We start from the raw sequence: 17,545 nt of genomic DNA on the forward strand, positions 1-17,545 counted from the left end.
AGCCAGTTTGCAGAAACCAATACTTGCCACAGGCTGTGGTCAGATCTGACAAATGTCCCATGTTGAAGAATGTCTGAAGAATAAAAAGCTTCAACTTCATTGGAATGCCTCATTTCAACATTGTCTACAGTTGAAAGTGTTCAGTTTTCCACTTCAAAACAACTTCAATTCAAAATGTAAACTACACACAGCATTACAAAAAACAAAACAACAACAACGATAACCCAAACCAAACAAACACACACAAACATGGTTGAAATACAAAGAAAACTTTTGGACTGACCTAAATAAAATTGGGGGGATTTTCAGTCCAGGAACATTTTTGTATGGGATTTTTTTTTCCAATCTCACAATTATAACTGGATGGGAAAACCGATTGGCTATCGCTCTCAGATCGGCTGTCACCCCCAGCTATGTCACAGTCCTCCTCTCCTGTGCCTTAGTTTTCCCATGAAAAGGAGGATGTTGATGTTCACCCACCTTAGTGAAGCAGGCTGAGATTGTTTTTTGAAGGGGAATAGGAGGAGGTGTAAAGATCCCCACATGGGGATTCATTACTTCCCCCCAAAGATTTCTGGTTAAAGTCTTTGATTTGATATTTGTTTTAATGGCAGGGGGAAACGAAGGTGGAAGGGGACAGGAGCTCACACGAGAGGAAAATCTCAGGCTGTTTAAGAAAAATAAGAGGAGCTTGTCTCTTTAAGAGAGGCTGGCCCTTGTCGGTGTCTGAAGAGGAAAGCGGCTGAGACCGGCGGAGGGGTTGGTCGCCTGCTCGCTCTATGGGAATTAGCTGCCTGGATACACGTGAGCAGAGCCCGGCCGCCGCAGGCCAAGCATCAGCCCCGCGCAGGCGAGCCCTGGAAGAACACACTGGAGCTGGCTGCTACGAGTGCTTGGAGCCGCCGCGGCCGGGGGAAGCGAAGTTCCCTACAGAAAGGGACGCTTTAGGGTGGGTCCCCACTGCTCGCTCGTATTTGTAAAGTTTATGGCCTGGATTAAACGTGCCCGAGCTTTCCTGGGGGCCCCCCCTCGGCCGCTGCTCAGGGTCCAGAGAGGTGGCCAGGTTCAGCTTTTGCAATGTCCAAGTTTTATCCTGGAGTCCGGGCGACCTGGGTCATGGTTGACATAAGCCTCGGGCGGGCCAGCCTTGTTTACTTCGCTGCGTGCTGATGCAGGCGTTTTGCAAGCCCTGGACAGGAAGACAATTCCACAGGCTTTGATGACACCTTTCAAGCTGGAAGGACCAGATATTTTCCTTTTAACCCCTCGCTTTCCGGAGGCGTTTCGCAGCCTGTATATAAACAGGCATCCAGATCACAACGACTGTGCTGCCCAGTGCGAATGACAAGGAACCCCGCCGGGAAGCCAGGTGTTCTATCCCATTGCTGCTACTCCAGCAGAATGGGGCGCGGGCTGCTTTAAAGGTTCCTGTGTGCTTCATCCAGGAGCCAGCCACATTTCTCGATACGCTGTAGAAAGGACATTGTGTGGTATTTGAGGATGAAGAAATTCTGCCTTCTCTGCTAGTTCTGTTTGACTTTCGCTGTAACCTTTTTTTTAACCCTTCCCTGTCTTTGTTAATCTTTCGCTCTTCCGTGGATGCTCCAAAGGGAGGTTAAGGAGTTCTGCCTGCTACAGTTTATTTGCCTTTTTATCCCTGTCAAGAAATCTGTGTGTAAAAGAATCCTAGGTCCTGTGGCAGCACAGTCCTGTGCAAACATTAATTGGCCTGCACATTACTTCTCTATTTCCATCAACGGCTGAAACGTCCCAGCTTGCAAAATTTACCAAACAGACCTCCTGCCCAAGGAACTCACTGTTGGAGATACTGATCCAGGAGAAGCCGAGGTGCCATAATAGTTCAAAGGACTGGTTTTAGAGTTAGAAGGAGGTGCATTGAACTCTGACACAGCCTCAGGATGGCAGTGAGGTCTGAGGGCCTGAAGGCTTTCTGGATTCTGGGTGTGCTCTGGATGCTGAGCTGCAGTGCTGCTGTTTCAAGAGCTGTTGCTAGATCACAAGGTGTTGGGAGCCAAATGCCTGCCCATCTGGAAATCGGGAGAGAGGCTGATGGCATCCGGAATGCCCACTACCAGGGCAAGACTATTGATGTAAGTATCTTAGCTCTTTGGGTACAGCCGGGATAGTTCAGACTGACAGAGCACTAGAAGAGGGGCTTCCACTGTCTTTGGGGTCAGATTTTTAGCTGGTGTAAATCAGCAGTGCTACACTGGCATCAGCTGAGAATTAACTTCTTGTGCAGTCTGCCCCATGGTACCTACCATGTCCCTTCCTGGGGCAGGAATTCCTCCAGCAGAGGATAGGAGTGGGTTTGTTACAGGTCTCCCCCCCCTTTCCCTCCTCGTCTTTCAAACCTGAGCAGGCTCACCTTCTCTGGAAAGTGCTGAGATGGAAAGCACCAACCCAGTATTATTATCCTGATGCATTAACATGCTGTGCTTGGACTGTAGAGACCATGAGAGGTTAGGTGAAAGAGAGGGCAGCATTTACGGTTCCTAGACAGCCAGAGGGATAGCTTTTGTGCCTGCACTTACCCAGAAGTTGCCCTGGAGGAGCTGGCAGGACACTGACTAGGCCCTGCATGTATTACATCTGTATTAGTAACAGAAGTGAGTAGTAAACTGAGTGATAGGAGGAATGGGAAGGGTAAACTGCAGAGACATCTGGAGGAAGGAGTAGCTGCTTCTGATCAAAGCCTCATTAACATATATACGGGTCCTGCTTGGTTTGTTCACAATGATATGGGGTATTACCTGCTGATTCACCCTGTTGATGTCAGACCTAGGGAACAGCCAAGTGGTAAGTTCCATTTACCAATTTGTTAGATTTTTACCATTAAGTAGAGCTTTAAGGTGAGGAAATGATTGAGGCCAGAGGCTGAGGAGCAATGCAATTGCTTCCCAGCAGCACATTAACGCTCTGGTGTAACCTATCATCGACCTGCTCATAGGACTACCTCTCCACAAGAATTGTGAATTCCCCAGATTGGCTGGTGGGGGGGCAGATAGGAGCTTTATATTCAGCCGCTCCCTTAGCTGGATGTTTGTCTCCCGTACTGTCCAAGATTAGCATTTTCAGTCATTTACTGAGCCTAAATTCTTTGTGCTGGTTTGGCAGGCTAAGACTTTTGCCACAGTCTTTCCCATGTGATTTTCGTCAGTAGGTCAATGCAGTCCCTGTAACTGCAGGTAAGCAAAAGTGACCGCTGTTCTTTCAGAACTGTGGGTAGTTAAAGCTAAAACTGGCTTTCTGTTTAGCATGTGATTTTTCCAAATGTGCCAAAATCATGGGAGTATTTGGATTGACTTGAAATGGGATCCAGCATAACATTAAGGGTCCAAACTGGGGTTGAGTTGCACAAGATACAGCCAGCCCACTTTAAATAAATGAGACTCCCATAACGTCAGCATTTTATGATTCTTATAACAGTTTTTACAGTTAAGATATTGTGTGGGAAGTGCTATTACCCAGTTAGTGAGTTAGTGTGTAGATGTGCGATATGGGGCATGTATGTGGCACTTGTGGATGTCATATGAGCACGAGTTAAGTACCCATTGCAGTAATCTCAAGGGAGTTAAGTGGAAGGAAGATAGTAATCAGAACAAAGGGAACAATGTTTTTTATCTCAAGCCAGGCCTAGGCCGGAGACACGTGCTTTATGCCACTGGAAAGCACAGCTCCAGGTCTAACGCTCTGGCTTTGCAAGATTACTGCATCTTTGAAAGCTGTGCTGTTGAGTGACAGCAAACTGCAACTTTGTGGTCTCTCTTGCTGGCTAAGCACATGGCTGGAAACTCATCAGTGGCTTTACTGATAACGCCTCTTGATGGGTTTTGAAGATCCCCAGAGAAACTGTCCTAGCTCAGCAGAGAGCAAGCAGTGTATTCAACCTAACCTCTCTGAAAAGGAAAGATTTGGAAAGGAAGCCAGTAGCATCCACAGACTTTCTGGAATTTCAGAAATTCATAGAAGCTCGATCTCTTCTGACCTTATGCTGCTCAGTTTGATTCAATTCCTTAGCATCTAGCATTAGCTCAAGACTGATGCACTGTAGCAGCCTTCCCTCCTCAGGACCGACAACAAATCAATGCAGTTCTTCCCTTTGAAATGACAGGGATGAGTCTAGGTGTACTTTTTTAGACTTCCCTACTTCCCCTGCAATTCAATTTTCATACCAAAGACACTAAGATTCATGCTGCTCTGGAAAGCCAAAGAGGGTGGTTTGAAATGATAAAACTGGGGATCACAGCCCTGCAGACTTAACCTCACTGTGCTGCAGCCTACTGGGTAAGGGGCTTTGACATGGGAGACCTGGGTTCTATTCCTGGCTCTGACTTGCTGAGTGACCTTGGAAAAATCATTTCTTCCCAGGGCTTGTGTTCATTTGCAACACAGCAGCTGGCAGACTTCAGTATAGACACTGCCTGTGCAGAAGGGAGGGGGCCAGCCAGTTGATATGATTAATCCACCTTCCTGAGGGGATAGCAAGCTCTGTGGAAGAATTCTCCTGCTGACTTAATGCTGCTTACCTGAGGGTTAACTACATCACTCAGTGTGTGAAACAACACCCTCTCCCCCAGCAATGTAACTGGGTCAATCTAATTTTCTAGTGCAAACCAGCTGTCAGTTTCTCCATCAGTTAAGTGGAGATAAAGCTGTGGAATCTACTGATGGAGATTGTAGGAGTGAAGTGTTCCCTTTAACTGCTGGTGCAGGCCCTGTTAGCAACTCAGTTTTAGGCCTGCTGGGCCATGTGGCTTCATTCCAGCCCTCACTTGTCAGGACTGCAGCATGCTTATAAGACGGGTGGCTCTGATTGATCAGGCTGCTCCTGCTTGTGGTAATGCAATCAGACCCTCCACCTAGCTCAGCTGGAGGTTTCTGAGATGCTGGCTTAGTATTTAAATGGTGAATAACAGGCTGCGAGGTTAATATCCCCAGTCAGCTTTATCTTTGGAATGGAGTTTCTGGCTCCATGCAGGCCCTAAACGCAACTCTGCCTGGATTATCCTGTCTACACTGAGGATTTATTAACCCAGCAGCTCTAAGTTCTGGTCACAAAGTTCTAGCTCCTTCTCAGTCACTCCTCATGTCCCAAAGAGGCGCTGCATGCTCCAAGATAGGCAAAAACACTCCAGCAGGCCCTGTGCACTGACTCTCCCTTGCTGTGCAGAGGGGGAAGCATGCCCTGTCCCGTACTGGCGCAGTCCAAAGTCTGCACCAGAGACACTGGCTGTGTCACACTCACCTGTGGGTCCTTTGGATAGAGTAAGAGAGTGTGAGGGTGTGAAATGATCCCAAGTGTTAGCAGCACAGGCAATGAACTGAGGCTCACACTGCTAGAATTTAAGACATTCAACAACCGAGACAAAGGCTTAGATTCAAGTGTGAAAAATTCTCTACCTTAGCTATACAATGTCAGGGAACCTGACTGTAGCTCCTTAGGCAAGGGTGCAACCAACAGATCTGGTTCCTTTCTGTGACATAATGTATGACCCACTCAGGGGTACATCTAGCGATTGACACATCTCCTACAGGGACTGTCTTTCTGTTTGTACAACACCTAGCGCAAATGAGTCATGGTCCAGGATTAGAACAGCTCCTAGGCCAGGGGTCGGTGACCTTTTCAAACCAAAGAGCCAAACGACATCAAAATTCAGAACAAGTGGTCAACAAAGAGCTGTATAAGAATGCCTGTTTGTCCGATTGAAAATATACAACTTAACATGATTGATAATAGCATAAGTGAAAGATTGTACTTGCACACTTATTTAATGGACTTCTGCTTCTGCTGCATCTTTTCACGCATTTCTTTGACGTTTACATCATAACTGGTCACATTCAGGTTCATGCACGCATTGAAGCTACTTGTGGGGATTTTTTTAAACATTTTGAATTAATTTTTAATTTAAGAAGTTGCATGCATTTTAGGCATGGCAAGAGAGCCATATTTGGTTCCATACTGAACCGTAAGTTGCAGTCCTCTGCCCTAAGCACTACAGCAATACAAAGAGAGACTTGTGGTGTAAGACTCAGAGGTCCCAGCTTTGATCCTCACGGCTGCTGAGCCAACCTGGCATTAGGCATTACGTGTGCTTTGCCTTCACTGCGTTCTGTCGCTGGGCTGGACCAAAGTGGACAAAAAGGGGATCTGTAAATCTCCCTTTGATTCTTCTAGGTGCAGCCCCACAGGTAGCAACAACAAAGATGGGAGAAGTGGGCAGGACAACATTCGAGAAATGTTGGAGCCTTGTCACCACACAACAGACATGCTGGCCACTGGGAGGGTTGTGTGGAGACAAGCAGCATGGCTGTAGAATTGCAGGTCTCCTGTTGAGCAATGTAGCTGAGGCCCCCACCAGGTATGACAGTGATGGCACCTGGGTCTCACTGTCCGCTCTATCACTGAGTGAGCTGCCGGGGGAACCTTGGGGAAGTTACTGCCCTACTCCTTGCCCCAGTTTCCATTTTTTCTTGTGGAGTGGGATTGTGTGCTCTTCAGCTCATGGCATGCTTCTCACAATGAGTCTGTGCAGCTCCTGACACAGCCAGGCCTCCCGCTGCTTGGAATCTGGAGTTAGTACTGTAATACAGGTGGTAAGATCTAGCGCCTTGATCGCACTTTTCAGGCCTAGAAATTAAAGCACTTGAGGTGAAGCTGCTATCATCATCCCCACCTTACAGGGGAGGAAACTCAGGCACAGAGTAGTGACTTGCCTAAAGTCAGTCAGCAAGTTAGTGTCAGAGCCAGGAGATCCCACATTTGAGGTGCAAGCCAGTGCCTACCCACTAGACTATACATCATAGAGAGCACATGGATAGAGATGCCAACCTGCAGCCACTTGTTGACCAGCTCAGAGTGAGCAAAGACCAGTGAACCTGCTTTTCAGGGCAAACTTCTGCTATGCCCTGGCTTTCCAGTTGCACAGAAGCTTGGTTTGACTCCTTCTTTGTTGTTTAGTGCTGGGAAGTGTGGAACAAGAAGAGCTCCGACTGGTGCAGCTTCATCCAGACCAACCAGGACTGCCAAATGGACAGCGGCTTCCTCAATTACCTCAACGGGGTCTTCTGTGCCTTCCCCTCCGCACTGTTGCCGCTGGTGGTGACCTTATACGTAAGGATTGCCGCAGGAGAGCGGCTGTAGGAGATAAAGGGGAAAAGCCCCACAAGGAGGGAATGTGAAGGAGAAAACAACTCACCTGCTTGGCAAGGTGGCGGCGAGTGTTAGACACAGGGAAGCACAGCCCTTGGTGGGACCTGCCTCTTGGCCCTGTGAAGAGCCCAGAGGGGAGCAGAGAAAGGCCAGGGCTGGGCACAGCTAAGCACAAAACATCAGCAGCTTCTATCTCTGCCCCCTTTTACTCCCACTGCTATTTTTTGGGGGGAAGAGGGTTACCCAGATGTCCATGTGTTTTATCTTTACCCCTCCCTCTGTGTTCTGCTCTTTGCTAATTCACTGTTGGCTTACTGCAGGTTCTCTGGCTGCTGTATCTGTTCCTCATCCTCGGCGTGACTGCTGAGAAGTTGTGAGTAGTCACTCTGGACAGTTCCTTCCCCTGGGGGGAGAAGGGTGGTGTGGTCAAAATGGGCCAGGCCTCTCGCATTCAGAACAGTTTCATTGCCCTGTGTCTAGCTCAGGTACAAGCAGGGCTAGAGATGGCCAGCAGGGTGATTCTGCTCCCTGCCACCCCTGCCCTAAAGACAAGAAGTGGCTCCAAACCCTCATAACCCCAAGCAGGGCCCCATGTGGGGTGCACCTCTGTCTACTTGGGAGAGGGATTTCAGATCTGGACTCTGCTGGAAGCCCCTGCCTCCTGTTTTCTCAGCAGTCACTTATGGAGACAGGGGCTGTCAGGACCCTTGTGGCTGCTGGTGTGCAATCTAAATGCAGCGTGCAGAGCAGCACTACCGAGCGGCTGCAAGTCAGGGCTAAGGTGCATCGACAGAGCTGAGTGTGGAGGGAGGCTGGGACTGGAGCAGCAGGGGAAAGACTATGCAGGGAGGTGCAGGACCTTCCCTACACCTCACTGGTTCCAGCCAGGGTGACCAGCCCCTGCCTGCTTTGAGCCTTGGTATTCATTAGCTGATAAACAGACTGGATTGTTCTCTCAGTAGCGCCAGCGATTGAGACTCATTCTATGTTCTTGCGTCTTCTCTCCTTCTAGCTTTTGCCCCAATTTGTCTGCGATCTCCATCAATCTGAGACTGGCTCACAACGTAGCAGTATCCTTCTGATCGCCATTCACCCTGGGCCATGGTTGCTGGGAGAACAGATAGGAGAAAAAAACAGGGAGGAGGGGAAGCAAGTGAGGGCCAATTTCAAATGCAGAGCAACAGCAAGAAAATAGGGGAAACTCCTGAGGATGTGAAAGTGCAGGATGTGTATGGAGAGTGGTGGACAGGGGAGAGCAACCATGGCTCTGGTGTGTCAGGAGAGAAGGGAGACATTCATGTCAGGGCTGTGTTGGCAGGGGGCAGCTGGCCAAAGCCAAGGACTGGCTAGAAATGAATGTTAGAAACCCTATTAGAACACTGGCCTTCATTACCTGAACCAGCCAGCTACTAGCCCCTGGGAGAATCTACCTGCCAACAGCTGGTCTGTAAGAATGAAGATGGGGGAATGAGGATGCAAGGAGAGGGTGGTCTATCTCCAGTGAGTCCAGGTGCAGTGAAGTCCCTGCTAGCAGTCACCATCCAGAGAGCTCAAAGATCTCTGGCTGAGATAAGGGCCAGGCAGGGGATTTGCACATGGCCTCAGTGCCGGTCTGACTCTAACTCTGCTCCCTTTGAAGCCAGGAGGGGGTTTTGTCCAGAGATCAATGGGAACAAAGATAGGTTGGTGCTTTCCAGATTCTCATGCACTATTGCAAAGCCAGGTCAGGAGTCATGAAGCTCTAAGCACAGTGGCAGTGTCCTGCTTTAGTCCCCTGAATTACTGTCGCACCTTCTGTCCAGAGCCATGTTGTCCAAAACAGCCCACAGCTGTTTTACAGAAGGAGTAACTGAGGCAAAGAGGTCACCCAGCAAGCCAGTGACAGCATGGGGAGTGCAAACGAGATCTGCCACAGGATGGGCCAGACTGTCTCAGCTGTGTTCCCTGGTGGGAATTCCTGGGGCCTGGATGGCAGGAGCCATCTTTTCTGCACTTTGAGTAGCAGCACCTGTAGGAAAGAGGGAGGGGACTAGATTGGAAAAGGTTCAGCATCCACACTTCCTTGACATTCTCCTCTTCATGGCGTCACCTTCCTGGCCTTTGGGAATGGTGCTCCAGATGTCTTCAGTGCTGTGGTGGCCTTCTCTGACCCCCGGACTGCTGGACTGGCTATTGGCGCTCTCTTTGGTATGGAGAAGCACCCTTGCCCGTTGTGTTCACACTTCCCTTCAAGGACCACAATGTGCTCGGCTGAGGCTAGCCAGTCCTTCTCCGTGCACGTCCCCCTCCTCTGCCTCGGCTTTAGCTTCCTTCCTGTTTTACTTTTCTTGTGTCTGCTCCAGAGATGACCACTTCAGAGCTCCCTCTGTGCACGGGGCTTTCCTAACCAACGTCCCATCACCCCCACATCTCTGCAGAGCTTTGGGCATGTGTCCTAACTTTCAGTCCCTTGCCCCAGTAGGCAGGGTGGCCTCCTGTGGGACTGCGGTGGGTGCTGATGCATCACCTGGCCAGCATGAGATGCTGTTGGTTCATACTGCCAGTCAGCTCCTCACTCCGATTTGTCTGGCCCCCGAGGAAGTGGGGAACGTGACTATGACTTTGCCCTTGCCCTGGGCCATGGCCAGGGCTTGCTGTGAGGTGTGTTCCATAAATTATTTTAAAATAAATTATAAATAAAATACATTAATGGAGATTGCCTATCTCCTAGAGCTGGAAGGGACTTCAAAGCTCATTGAGTCCAGTCCCCTGTCTTCACAGCAGGACCAAGTACCATCCCTTACAAAGTTTTGCCCCAAATCCCTAAATGGCCTCTGCGAGGATTGAACTTACAACCCTGGGTTTAACAGGCCAATGCTCAAACTCCCTCCTCCGCGCACGCGCGCGCACACACACGCACACACACACACACACACACACGCACACTTGCCCTTGCAGCTGTTGAGTGCCAAGGAACCAGAGGGACTCTCCTGGCAGCAGCGCTGACTTGGCCACGTTTGTGTTCACAGGTGCGGGTGTGTTTGTGACCACGGTGGTGGCTGGCGGGATTGCCCTGCTCAGACCCTTCATGGTGGCCTCCAGGCCGTTCCTCAGGGATGCCATTTTCTACATGGTGGCCGTGTTCCTGACCTTCGCCATGCTGTACTTCAGGAGGATCACGCTGGCAGGGGCTCTGAGTAAGTGACCAGCCTGCTGCAAACCGCTCTGGTGGGGCAGAGAGCCAGTGGCAGTAAACACCACCAGTAGGAGCACTTTTGATGAGTGTAAGAGAGTGGCAGGTAGAAGGTGAGATTGTGTGGCTGCAGGGGGCCGTGTGGATGCAGGAGTCTGAGTGTTGAGCCATTTCCTCTTCTCTTGACCAGGCTATCTTGGGCTGTACGTCTTCTACGTCCTCACAGTTGTGATCTGCACCTGGATCCATAGGAGGCAGCGTGGTGATGGGGTGTCCCCTGCTGGCTCCGGACAGCCAGGTAAGGGAGTTGCCATGCTCTGGGCCCGCTACGCCTGTTGGGTCCCCATGAACAACTTGCACTCTGGAGATCCTTCAACGCACCCCTTCTCTTGTCTCCTCCAGATCATCTGTCCAACCCAGAAGATGAGGATTCCCCCCCACCAAGTGTTCACAGCGGGGAGTATGGTAGGTCTTTTCCTGGTTAGCTGGTACCATGTTTTCCATCTCCATCACCATGAGTAGGCAGAGTGGGCCATGAACACACGTGACATGAGTGGCTCTCCGGTTGGCCATGCTTGTGATTGGAGAGCCTGGGGCTTAGTGAATAGGGAGAATAGATTTTCCTTGAATGTCAGGACAATAGTGGTTCTAAGCTGGAGCTGGGCTGAGGAAGGGGCACCTACCTACATGTGCATCCCCAAAGAGGCAGAGTGTGCACAGCTCTCTGACAAACCTTGGGAAAAAGAGGAGCCGGGTCAGAGACCCGGGTACAACACAGGGAGCAGCTCCAGCACAGTTTGGAGGGCCTGGGTGTCCCATGCGGTGTCTGTAACTGTGAAGTGAAACTCAGCCTTTGTGCCTCTCTTACAGAGGAGGAATACCGGCCCCTGCTCCCCTCCGAGGAGGGGACTTTACAGATCCTGACCAAGTCCCTGAACCCCCTGGATCACAGGAAGTGGAGGAGGAAATCCTGCTACTGGAGACTCTTCAAGATTTTCAAGGTGCCTTGGTCACAGTCCCTCTTTAGCCCTGTAGTGTGTGGGGTGGGAGGCTGGGTTCGGGGTGCGGACTGATGTGGGACACCCAGCCAAGCAGAACCTCATTGCTGAGGATATGGACAATTCACCCCACCTTCTTCCAGTCTCAGCCCCCGGGGGAGGAGGCAGCATCTTGAAGGATGGAAGCTTGAGCATGCTGGCCGAGCTGTCAGGACTCTGCTATGATACAGCCCCTGAGCAGCATGTTCTGTGTCTGCTGGATACAAGCAGAGGGTTGCTGGTCCAGGAGACAAGTGTCTGGGAGCTGGCCTGGAAAGGAACTGGGGATAGAAGTGAAAGGCCCCAGGCTCCCATCACTCCACCAGTTTCTCTCTGGAGGCAGAGGCCTTACCCCACATCCATTCCAAAGGAGTCTGGCTGGGTCCCGCAGGACTGCACTGAGCCCTCTGACCTCTTTCCAGCTGAGCGCTTTCCAGACAGGGACAGCCAAGTGCAGAGGTAGCCAACCCAGACAGCGAGGCCCGGGTGCCTAAAGGGAAGCAGCCCAAATCCACGGTTGGGCATCTCCATAAATGGCCTGTTTTCAGAAAGGGAGCCTCCGCCCCCAAGGACGAGTCAGTAAGGCCGGGATCTTCCTTTGAAAGTATTGGCCACTGAATCATCCGTGCGGTGCTGGAGCCACATGAGGGGGCATCCCATGAACCTCGGCTTTGGAGAGCGGATGTTCTGTGACTGTCCGGCTAAGCAAGGCTGGGGTCTGCGTGCAGAAGGCTGCGGTCGGCTGCTCTGTTGGGCCCATCTGCAAGTCCAGCCTCATGTCAGCTGCCTCCTTGTGGGCGGTCTCTTCCCAGATGCCAGTGGAGTTTGTGATGTTGCTCACAGTGCCTGTGGTGGATCCCGATCAGGAGGACCAGAACTGGAAGAGACCTCTTAACTGCCTGCACCTGATCACCAGCCCCTTGGTTTGCATCCTCACGCTGAAATCTGGAGCCTGTAAGAACCCTGGCTTACTCCCAGTAGTACCCCTGTAAGCAGTGCGGCTCACTTGGCTTTGCAGCTGGAATTGAAGGGAGCAAGTGCAGCTGCACGAAAGTTGAGGGCTGAGGTGCTTGAGTACAATCGTGCTGGAAATCTAGGCATTGTGCAACCGATTCTCAGGCTGCTCGGCTCACTTCCTTGTTGTGGGGACAGGGTGGGCAGGAAGGAGATGGGAAGGTCAGCTACAATACTTCTGAGTCCCAGCTTCTGACAGTCCTGCACAACCCCCCTCAGCTCTGAGCTACAGGAACTGAGAATTGTGTAGGGGGTGGCCAGGAAAGCAGAGGCTCCGTTTGTTCTGCAAGGGCAAAAAAGATCAAGTTGAGGAGTCTGTCCTGCCCCAGGCAGTCCCCACTGCAGTACAGTGGTGCTTTGTTTCTAATCAGCACTGTTCCCCTATCCAGAGGTGGCTGAATTTCAGTGTGTGGGGAAATCCTCAGCTGCTGCAAAGCTGGTATATTTGACTTTGGTGCAGTTGCTCTGATCACAGCACTGGGGAGGGGAGGAGGTTTTGGGAAGGGAGTGGGGCGAGTGCAGAGTGCACTGTGCTCTGGCAGTCCTCACCAGCAGCGTTGCCCCTAGGGGGCCAGAGTCAAGCTTATAGGCTAATGTAACTTACACGAAGGATCCTGACCATATAGATTTGGGGGCCTTGAGCGCCACTGAGGACTGAGACTCTGCTTTCTTCCCGGGGCTCTCAGGAGAGACCATTGCGGGGCCTGAGGGACGGTTGGTGCCCACCTGGTCCAGCGGGGCCAGGCTGCGCCAATTCCCACCAGGGTTTCTTTCCCTCCCGTGCAGATGGGCTGTATAAAATCCAGGACGTCTTCCCAGTCTGGGGCCTGACACTCCTGATTGGCACTTTCCTGGCCACAACAGTCTTCTGCACTACAAAGAATGAAGAGCCACCCAAGTACCACTGTGTAAGCACCCCAGGCATACAGCTCTGCGGCTGGAGGACCCTCTCCATCCTCTCTTCAGCTCTATGGCCACAGGGACCCTGCTTCTCAGCTTTGTAGCTGAAGGGACCCTTCCCCGACTGCTCTCCACTCAGCCCATGTCTGGGAAGAGCCACAAGTCATCGAGTGCCTGGGCCTGGCTCCTCTTCTGGCTGCCTGTGGGGGAAAATCTGGGATCCAGGGCCTGGCTAGCTGTGAATTGCCCATCAATAGAGGGAGGGGCCCATTTCTTGCCTAGTGCTGGCGTGAAGAGGGCATGGCAGAGCTGCTCTGGAGGTGCTCTCTCACAGTACTGCCCTGTCTCTCCTGGCAGCTGTTTGCCTTCCTGGGTTTCATAGCCAGCGCCCTGTGGATCAACGCAGTTGCCACGGAGGTGGTCAATGTCCTGCGGACCTTAGGAGTGGTTTTCCAGCTGAGCAACACTGTGCTGGGCCTGACACTGCTGGCCTGGGGGAACAGCATCGGAGGTGAGTGGCTCCACATGCAGCGCAGAGGGGGATTTCCCAGTGCAGACTGGCAGCTTGGCCCTGAAGCCAGGGGCAGGAATTTTAGTCTGGATCTAGTCAGCTGCGGTCATAGCAAAAGCAGTGACGTTGGCAGCTGCTGCAGATGAAGACCATACCTCCCTCTGTTCTCCAGCAGGATGAGGTGCTTGATGGAGCCTGGCTTTCATGCCTGCCAGTGGCAGTGATTGGTGGCTTCCATTACCACTCTTAACGCCATGAGTAGTTGACAGCTGATTTGAACACGTGGCACCCTTCATTAAGCAGGTCTTCTTCAGCTACAGCTCCCCACCCTACACCCGCCTGGCTTCAGGGTGGAGAGGAGAGGGGTCATTTGCATTTAAAGTAGGAACTTCCCATCTCCACAGCTGCAGCATGTAGCCGATTCCCCAGGGTACAGATCATGCTGCAGAGAGCGGAGGCTGCTGTATATCGGGAGATCCAGGACTTTGCCACTGTGTTGATCTCTTTGTTCCAGCCAGCTGTAGCTAGGTGGTGGCATTTCCAGCAAAGTTACGAGTGGGAAGCAGTCCCAGTGTTACAGATCACTTAGGGGCTGGTAGCCCGTGTCCTTTGCTTGTCTCCACAGAGGTGCTAGGGCTCCACTGCCAGCAGAGTGCGTCTACCCTGCCTGAGTCAGAGTTTGCTGGTGCAACCTGCATCTAAGCCCAGAGGCTTTGCTAACGTATGCTATGCAGTGTTGCTGGGACCGCATGTCTGAGGAGGGGTCCATTCCTTGACAATGAAAATATCCATATCCCACCTGGGGACACCTCAGAAGAAGCCTCCCTTGAGACTGAGCCTTCCTCATGTCACGTCTCACGAGCTTGGAGACTGCCGTCTGCAACAATGGTGCACGTGGACAATGTTCCTTGTTCTTCATTTGCAGACACTTTCTCAGACCTCACCATGGCGCGGCACGGATACCCTCGCATGGCCTTCTCTGCTTGCTTTGGGGGCATCATCTTCAGTATCCTTTCAAGCGAGATCTTCTTTGGGCAACTGCTAAATCAGGCAACATGGGCTAGTGGGTAAAGCTTTGAACTGGACCTCAGGAATTCAGGATTCTGTTCACAGCTCTGCCATTGACCTGCTGGGTAACTTTGGGCAAGATTCTATTTTCCCACCTGTAAAACAGGGCTAACAATACAGACCTCCTTTGAAAAGTACTCTGACAACTGGTTTTATTAAACTTGTGCTAAGGGGTTTTCCTCTACGTAATAGTCTATAATTCTTTTCTTTTCCAACTAGCTATCCAGCTGCAGGCTCCGTGTTAGTCCCCTAGGGGAGTTGTAGCTTTGCATGGGGACACAAAGAAATCTCATCTAGCTGCAGTGAGCCCACACAAGAGGTTTGGTTGTGGGTAGGGTGGCTGGATGCACTAAGCCAGTTTCCAGAGTGAAGACTAGCTTTAGGAAGGAGCTTGCGGGGATTGAGGCATTTGGCAGTGCCCAGGAAACTTACACCAACTCTCCCAGGGTTTGCATGAGCTTAACTTTGATTTTTAGGGCAACCACCCACCTGCCATCCCTGCCAACATAGCTGCAAATAGCCAGTAAATCAGAGCCTAAGTTGGACTTTGAACTTCTGGTGTTCTGCCTCAGACCATTAGCCTTTGCACCGCTCATGCCAGGAAGGCAGCAGTAACTACACTGCTCTGAAGGGAAAACAGGACTACAGAGACTGACTTGGCTCAATCCATGTGGCAAGTTAGGGCTGAGGCAGGATTAGACCTCAGGAGTCCCTGGCACTAACCTGCATACACTTTCCGAAGCTATGCTGAAAGATGCACATTCAGCACCTGCTTTTGGTTGCAGCCTTCCATGAGGCAAGCCCCACTCTGTGATCAGGGGAACTTAGGCTCAGAACCCATTTGCCCAGAAGACTCCAGGAGGAGTTAGCCTGACTCAGCACTAAAGGTGCCATTTTTACTCCTGCTCAGTTCATCTGAAATAAGTGTAGGGTCTCCACCATGGTAGCAGTTCAGAGCAGAGGTGCAGCTGGCTTGTAGCCAGGTCTCAGAGTTATTCAGAGGTATTGGACTGTAGGCTGCTGGTGAAAATAAGCCTTTTCTCTAGTGAATGTGTGGGGACAGGCCACAGCTGTCTGTTCCTTCCTTCTGTGGCAGGTTACAGAGGTCCAACCCATTTCTCACCCCATGGTCCAGCTGGTGTTGGGACTCCTTTTGCCCCCAGGGCCAGTTCCATTTCCTGTAGGGCTTTTCTTTCCTGAGCCGGACCACAGATATGCTGGTAGGAGTGGGACTGGGCTGTTTGCTGCAGATGACAACCAGTCAGCTGGTGGTAAAGGTAGGGCTCTCTTGCTGACCTCATGCTCCTCCTGTGCTCTGGGAGAGGGCTTGTCTTGCTTTCACTTACCTGCTCTGGACAAGTGAGATACATTGGTTGAACCACCAATGCCTGTTCATGTTACAGCTTCACCAATGCCTGTATATGTTACAGCTTGTGATGGTGAGTGGGGACATATCAGAGCAGCTATATATCTGTATGCTAGAGGTAAACACTCATCGCTGAATGGCAGAAGACAGCTGAAAGAGGAGGGTGAGACCATTCCCACATTTAGGGTCAGGTAGAGTGGTTGGCCCCACATTGAGGACAAGGATTATTCTGGACTTTTTAGAATTGATCTTGGAGGCTGTCATAAGGGCACCTGTTTCTGGCAGATGCCTCCAAGTGATACAAGGTTAAGCAGTGGTATATAAAACTAGGGATGTAAAATTCTGTGTAATTGGTTAACTGGTTAAACCTCTGATGCACCTGGGCCTACCAACCAGTAAGCATCACCCTTAACAGTGATGCTTCCTGGTTAACCTTTCACTCACATCCTTAATATAAACCTCCAGCACTAATGCACTCTATTGATGGACTGGCACCTGAAGAAACCATGTGGCACCAATAATTAACTCCTGCCTTTTCTTTCGCAGCTGGAGCTGGATGGCCTTCTGGTCTGGATTCTGGCTGGAGCATTGGGGCTGAGCCTAGTGTTTTCCTTCATATCAGTGCCAGCTCAGTGCTTCCAGGTGGGCAGAGGGTATGGTATCTGCCTTCTCCTCTACTACTTGGCCTTCCTCACAGTAGCTTTGCTGACAGAGTTCAAGGTGATCCGGCTCACAACCCTCTGATGACATCTAGCCTCGAAGGACCTGCCATGTATGTTGTGAGAATGGTGGTTGCAGGCTGAAGAGCCCACAAGACTTGGACTAAGCTTCTGATTGTGAAGGGGAAAGAGCTGGTGGTGGGATGGGCAGATGCAGGCAAGCAGCTGGCATGAGTCTCTGCACCTGTGCTGGCTGGACCAGTTCCAGTGAATCACTGAAAGAGGTACCACCAGTATGTGGGGGACTGTGCTGCCTTCCTTGCAAGCACAGCTCTGGAAGTGTGTCTATTTCTCTCAGCTGAAGGTATGACACCTGGAATTTCCCACATCCTGGGGCATGCTTTGGAGCCTGTACATTAAGGTTCTAGTGACATTTCCACCGCAGGAAAGGAAGCCAGTGCTGCAGGAGTTGAGGCTACATTGGTGCTCAGACTATACCCAGAGCTCAATCCAGGGCTACTGCGACACCATCCCTGGGATTCTACTAGCAGCATTTACCGTTCCACTTGATTTTAAAATAAAGGAATTATTTAGATTTAGAATAGGTTTTTTTTTAATTAAATAAAGATTTGTTTTAAAAGGAA

The 17,545-nt window shown here is 51.0% G+C and overlaps 1 protein-coding gene across 1 annotated transcript; it reads left to right on the forward strand.

Moving 5' to 3' along the window:
- Positions 1-700: 700 nt before the first annotated feature.
- Positions 701-17,545, forward strand: SLC8B1 (solute carrier family 8 member B1). Its single transcript, XM_075898214.2, has 15 exons — positions 701-2,111; positions 6,983-7,135; positions 7,495-7,547; positions 8,187-8,243; positions 9,255-9,361; positions 10,183-10,350; positions 10,537-10,644; positions 10,749-10,811; positions 11,217-11,347; positions 12,196-12,337; positions 13,184-13,305; positions 13,655-13,808; positions 14,734-14,814; positions 16,089-16,153; positions 16,789-17,545. Exons 1-15 carry the CDS (start codon positions 1,920-1,922, stop codon positions 16,984-16,986), a joined length of 1,794 nt encoding a protein of 597 aa, XP_075754329.2. The 5' UTR covers positions 701-1,919; the 3' UTR covers positions 16,987-17,545.

Source organism: Pelodiscus sinensis, chromosome Z (assembly GCF_052426305.1).
Source record: "Pelodiscus sinensis isolate ZL-2025 chromosome Z, ASM5242630v1, whole genome shotgun sequence".
In the NCBI taxonomy this organism is placed as follows: domain Eukaryota; kingdom Metazoa; phylum Chordata; order Testudines; family Trionychidae; genus Pelodiscus; species Pelodiscus sinensis.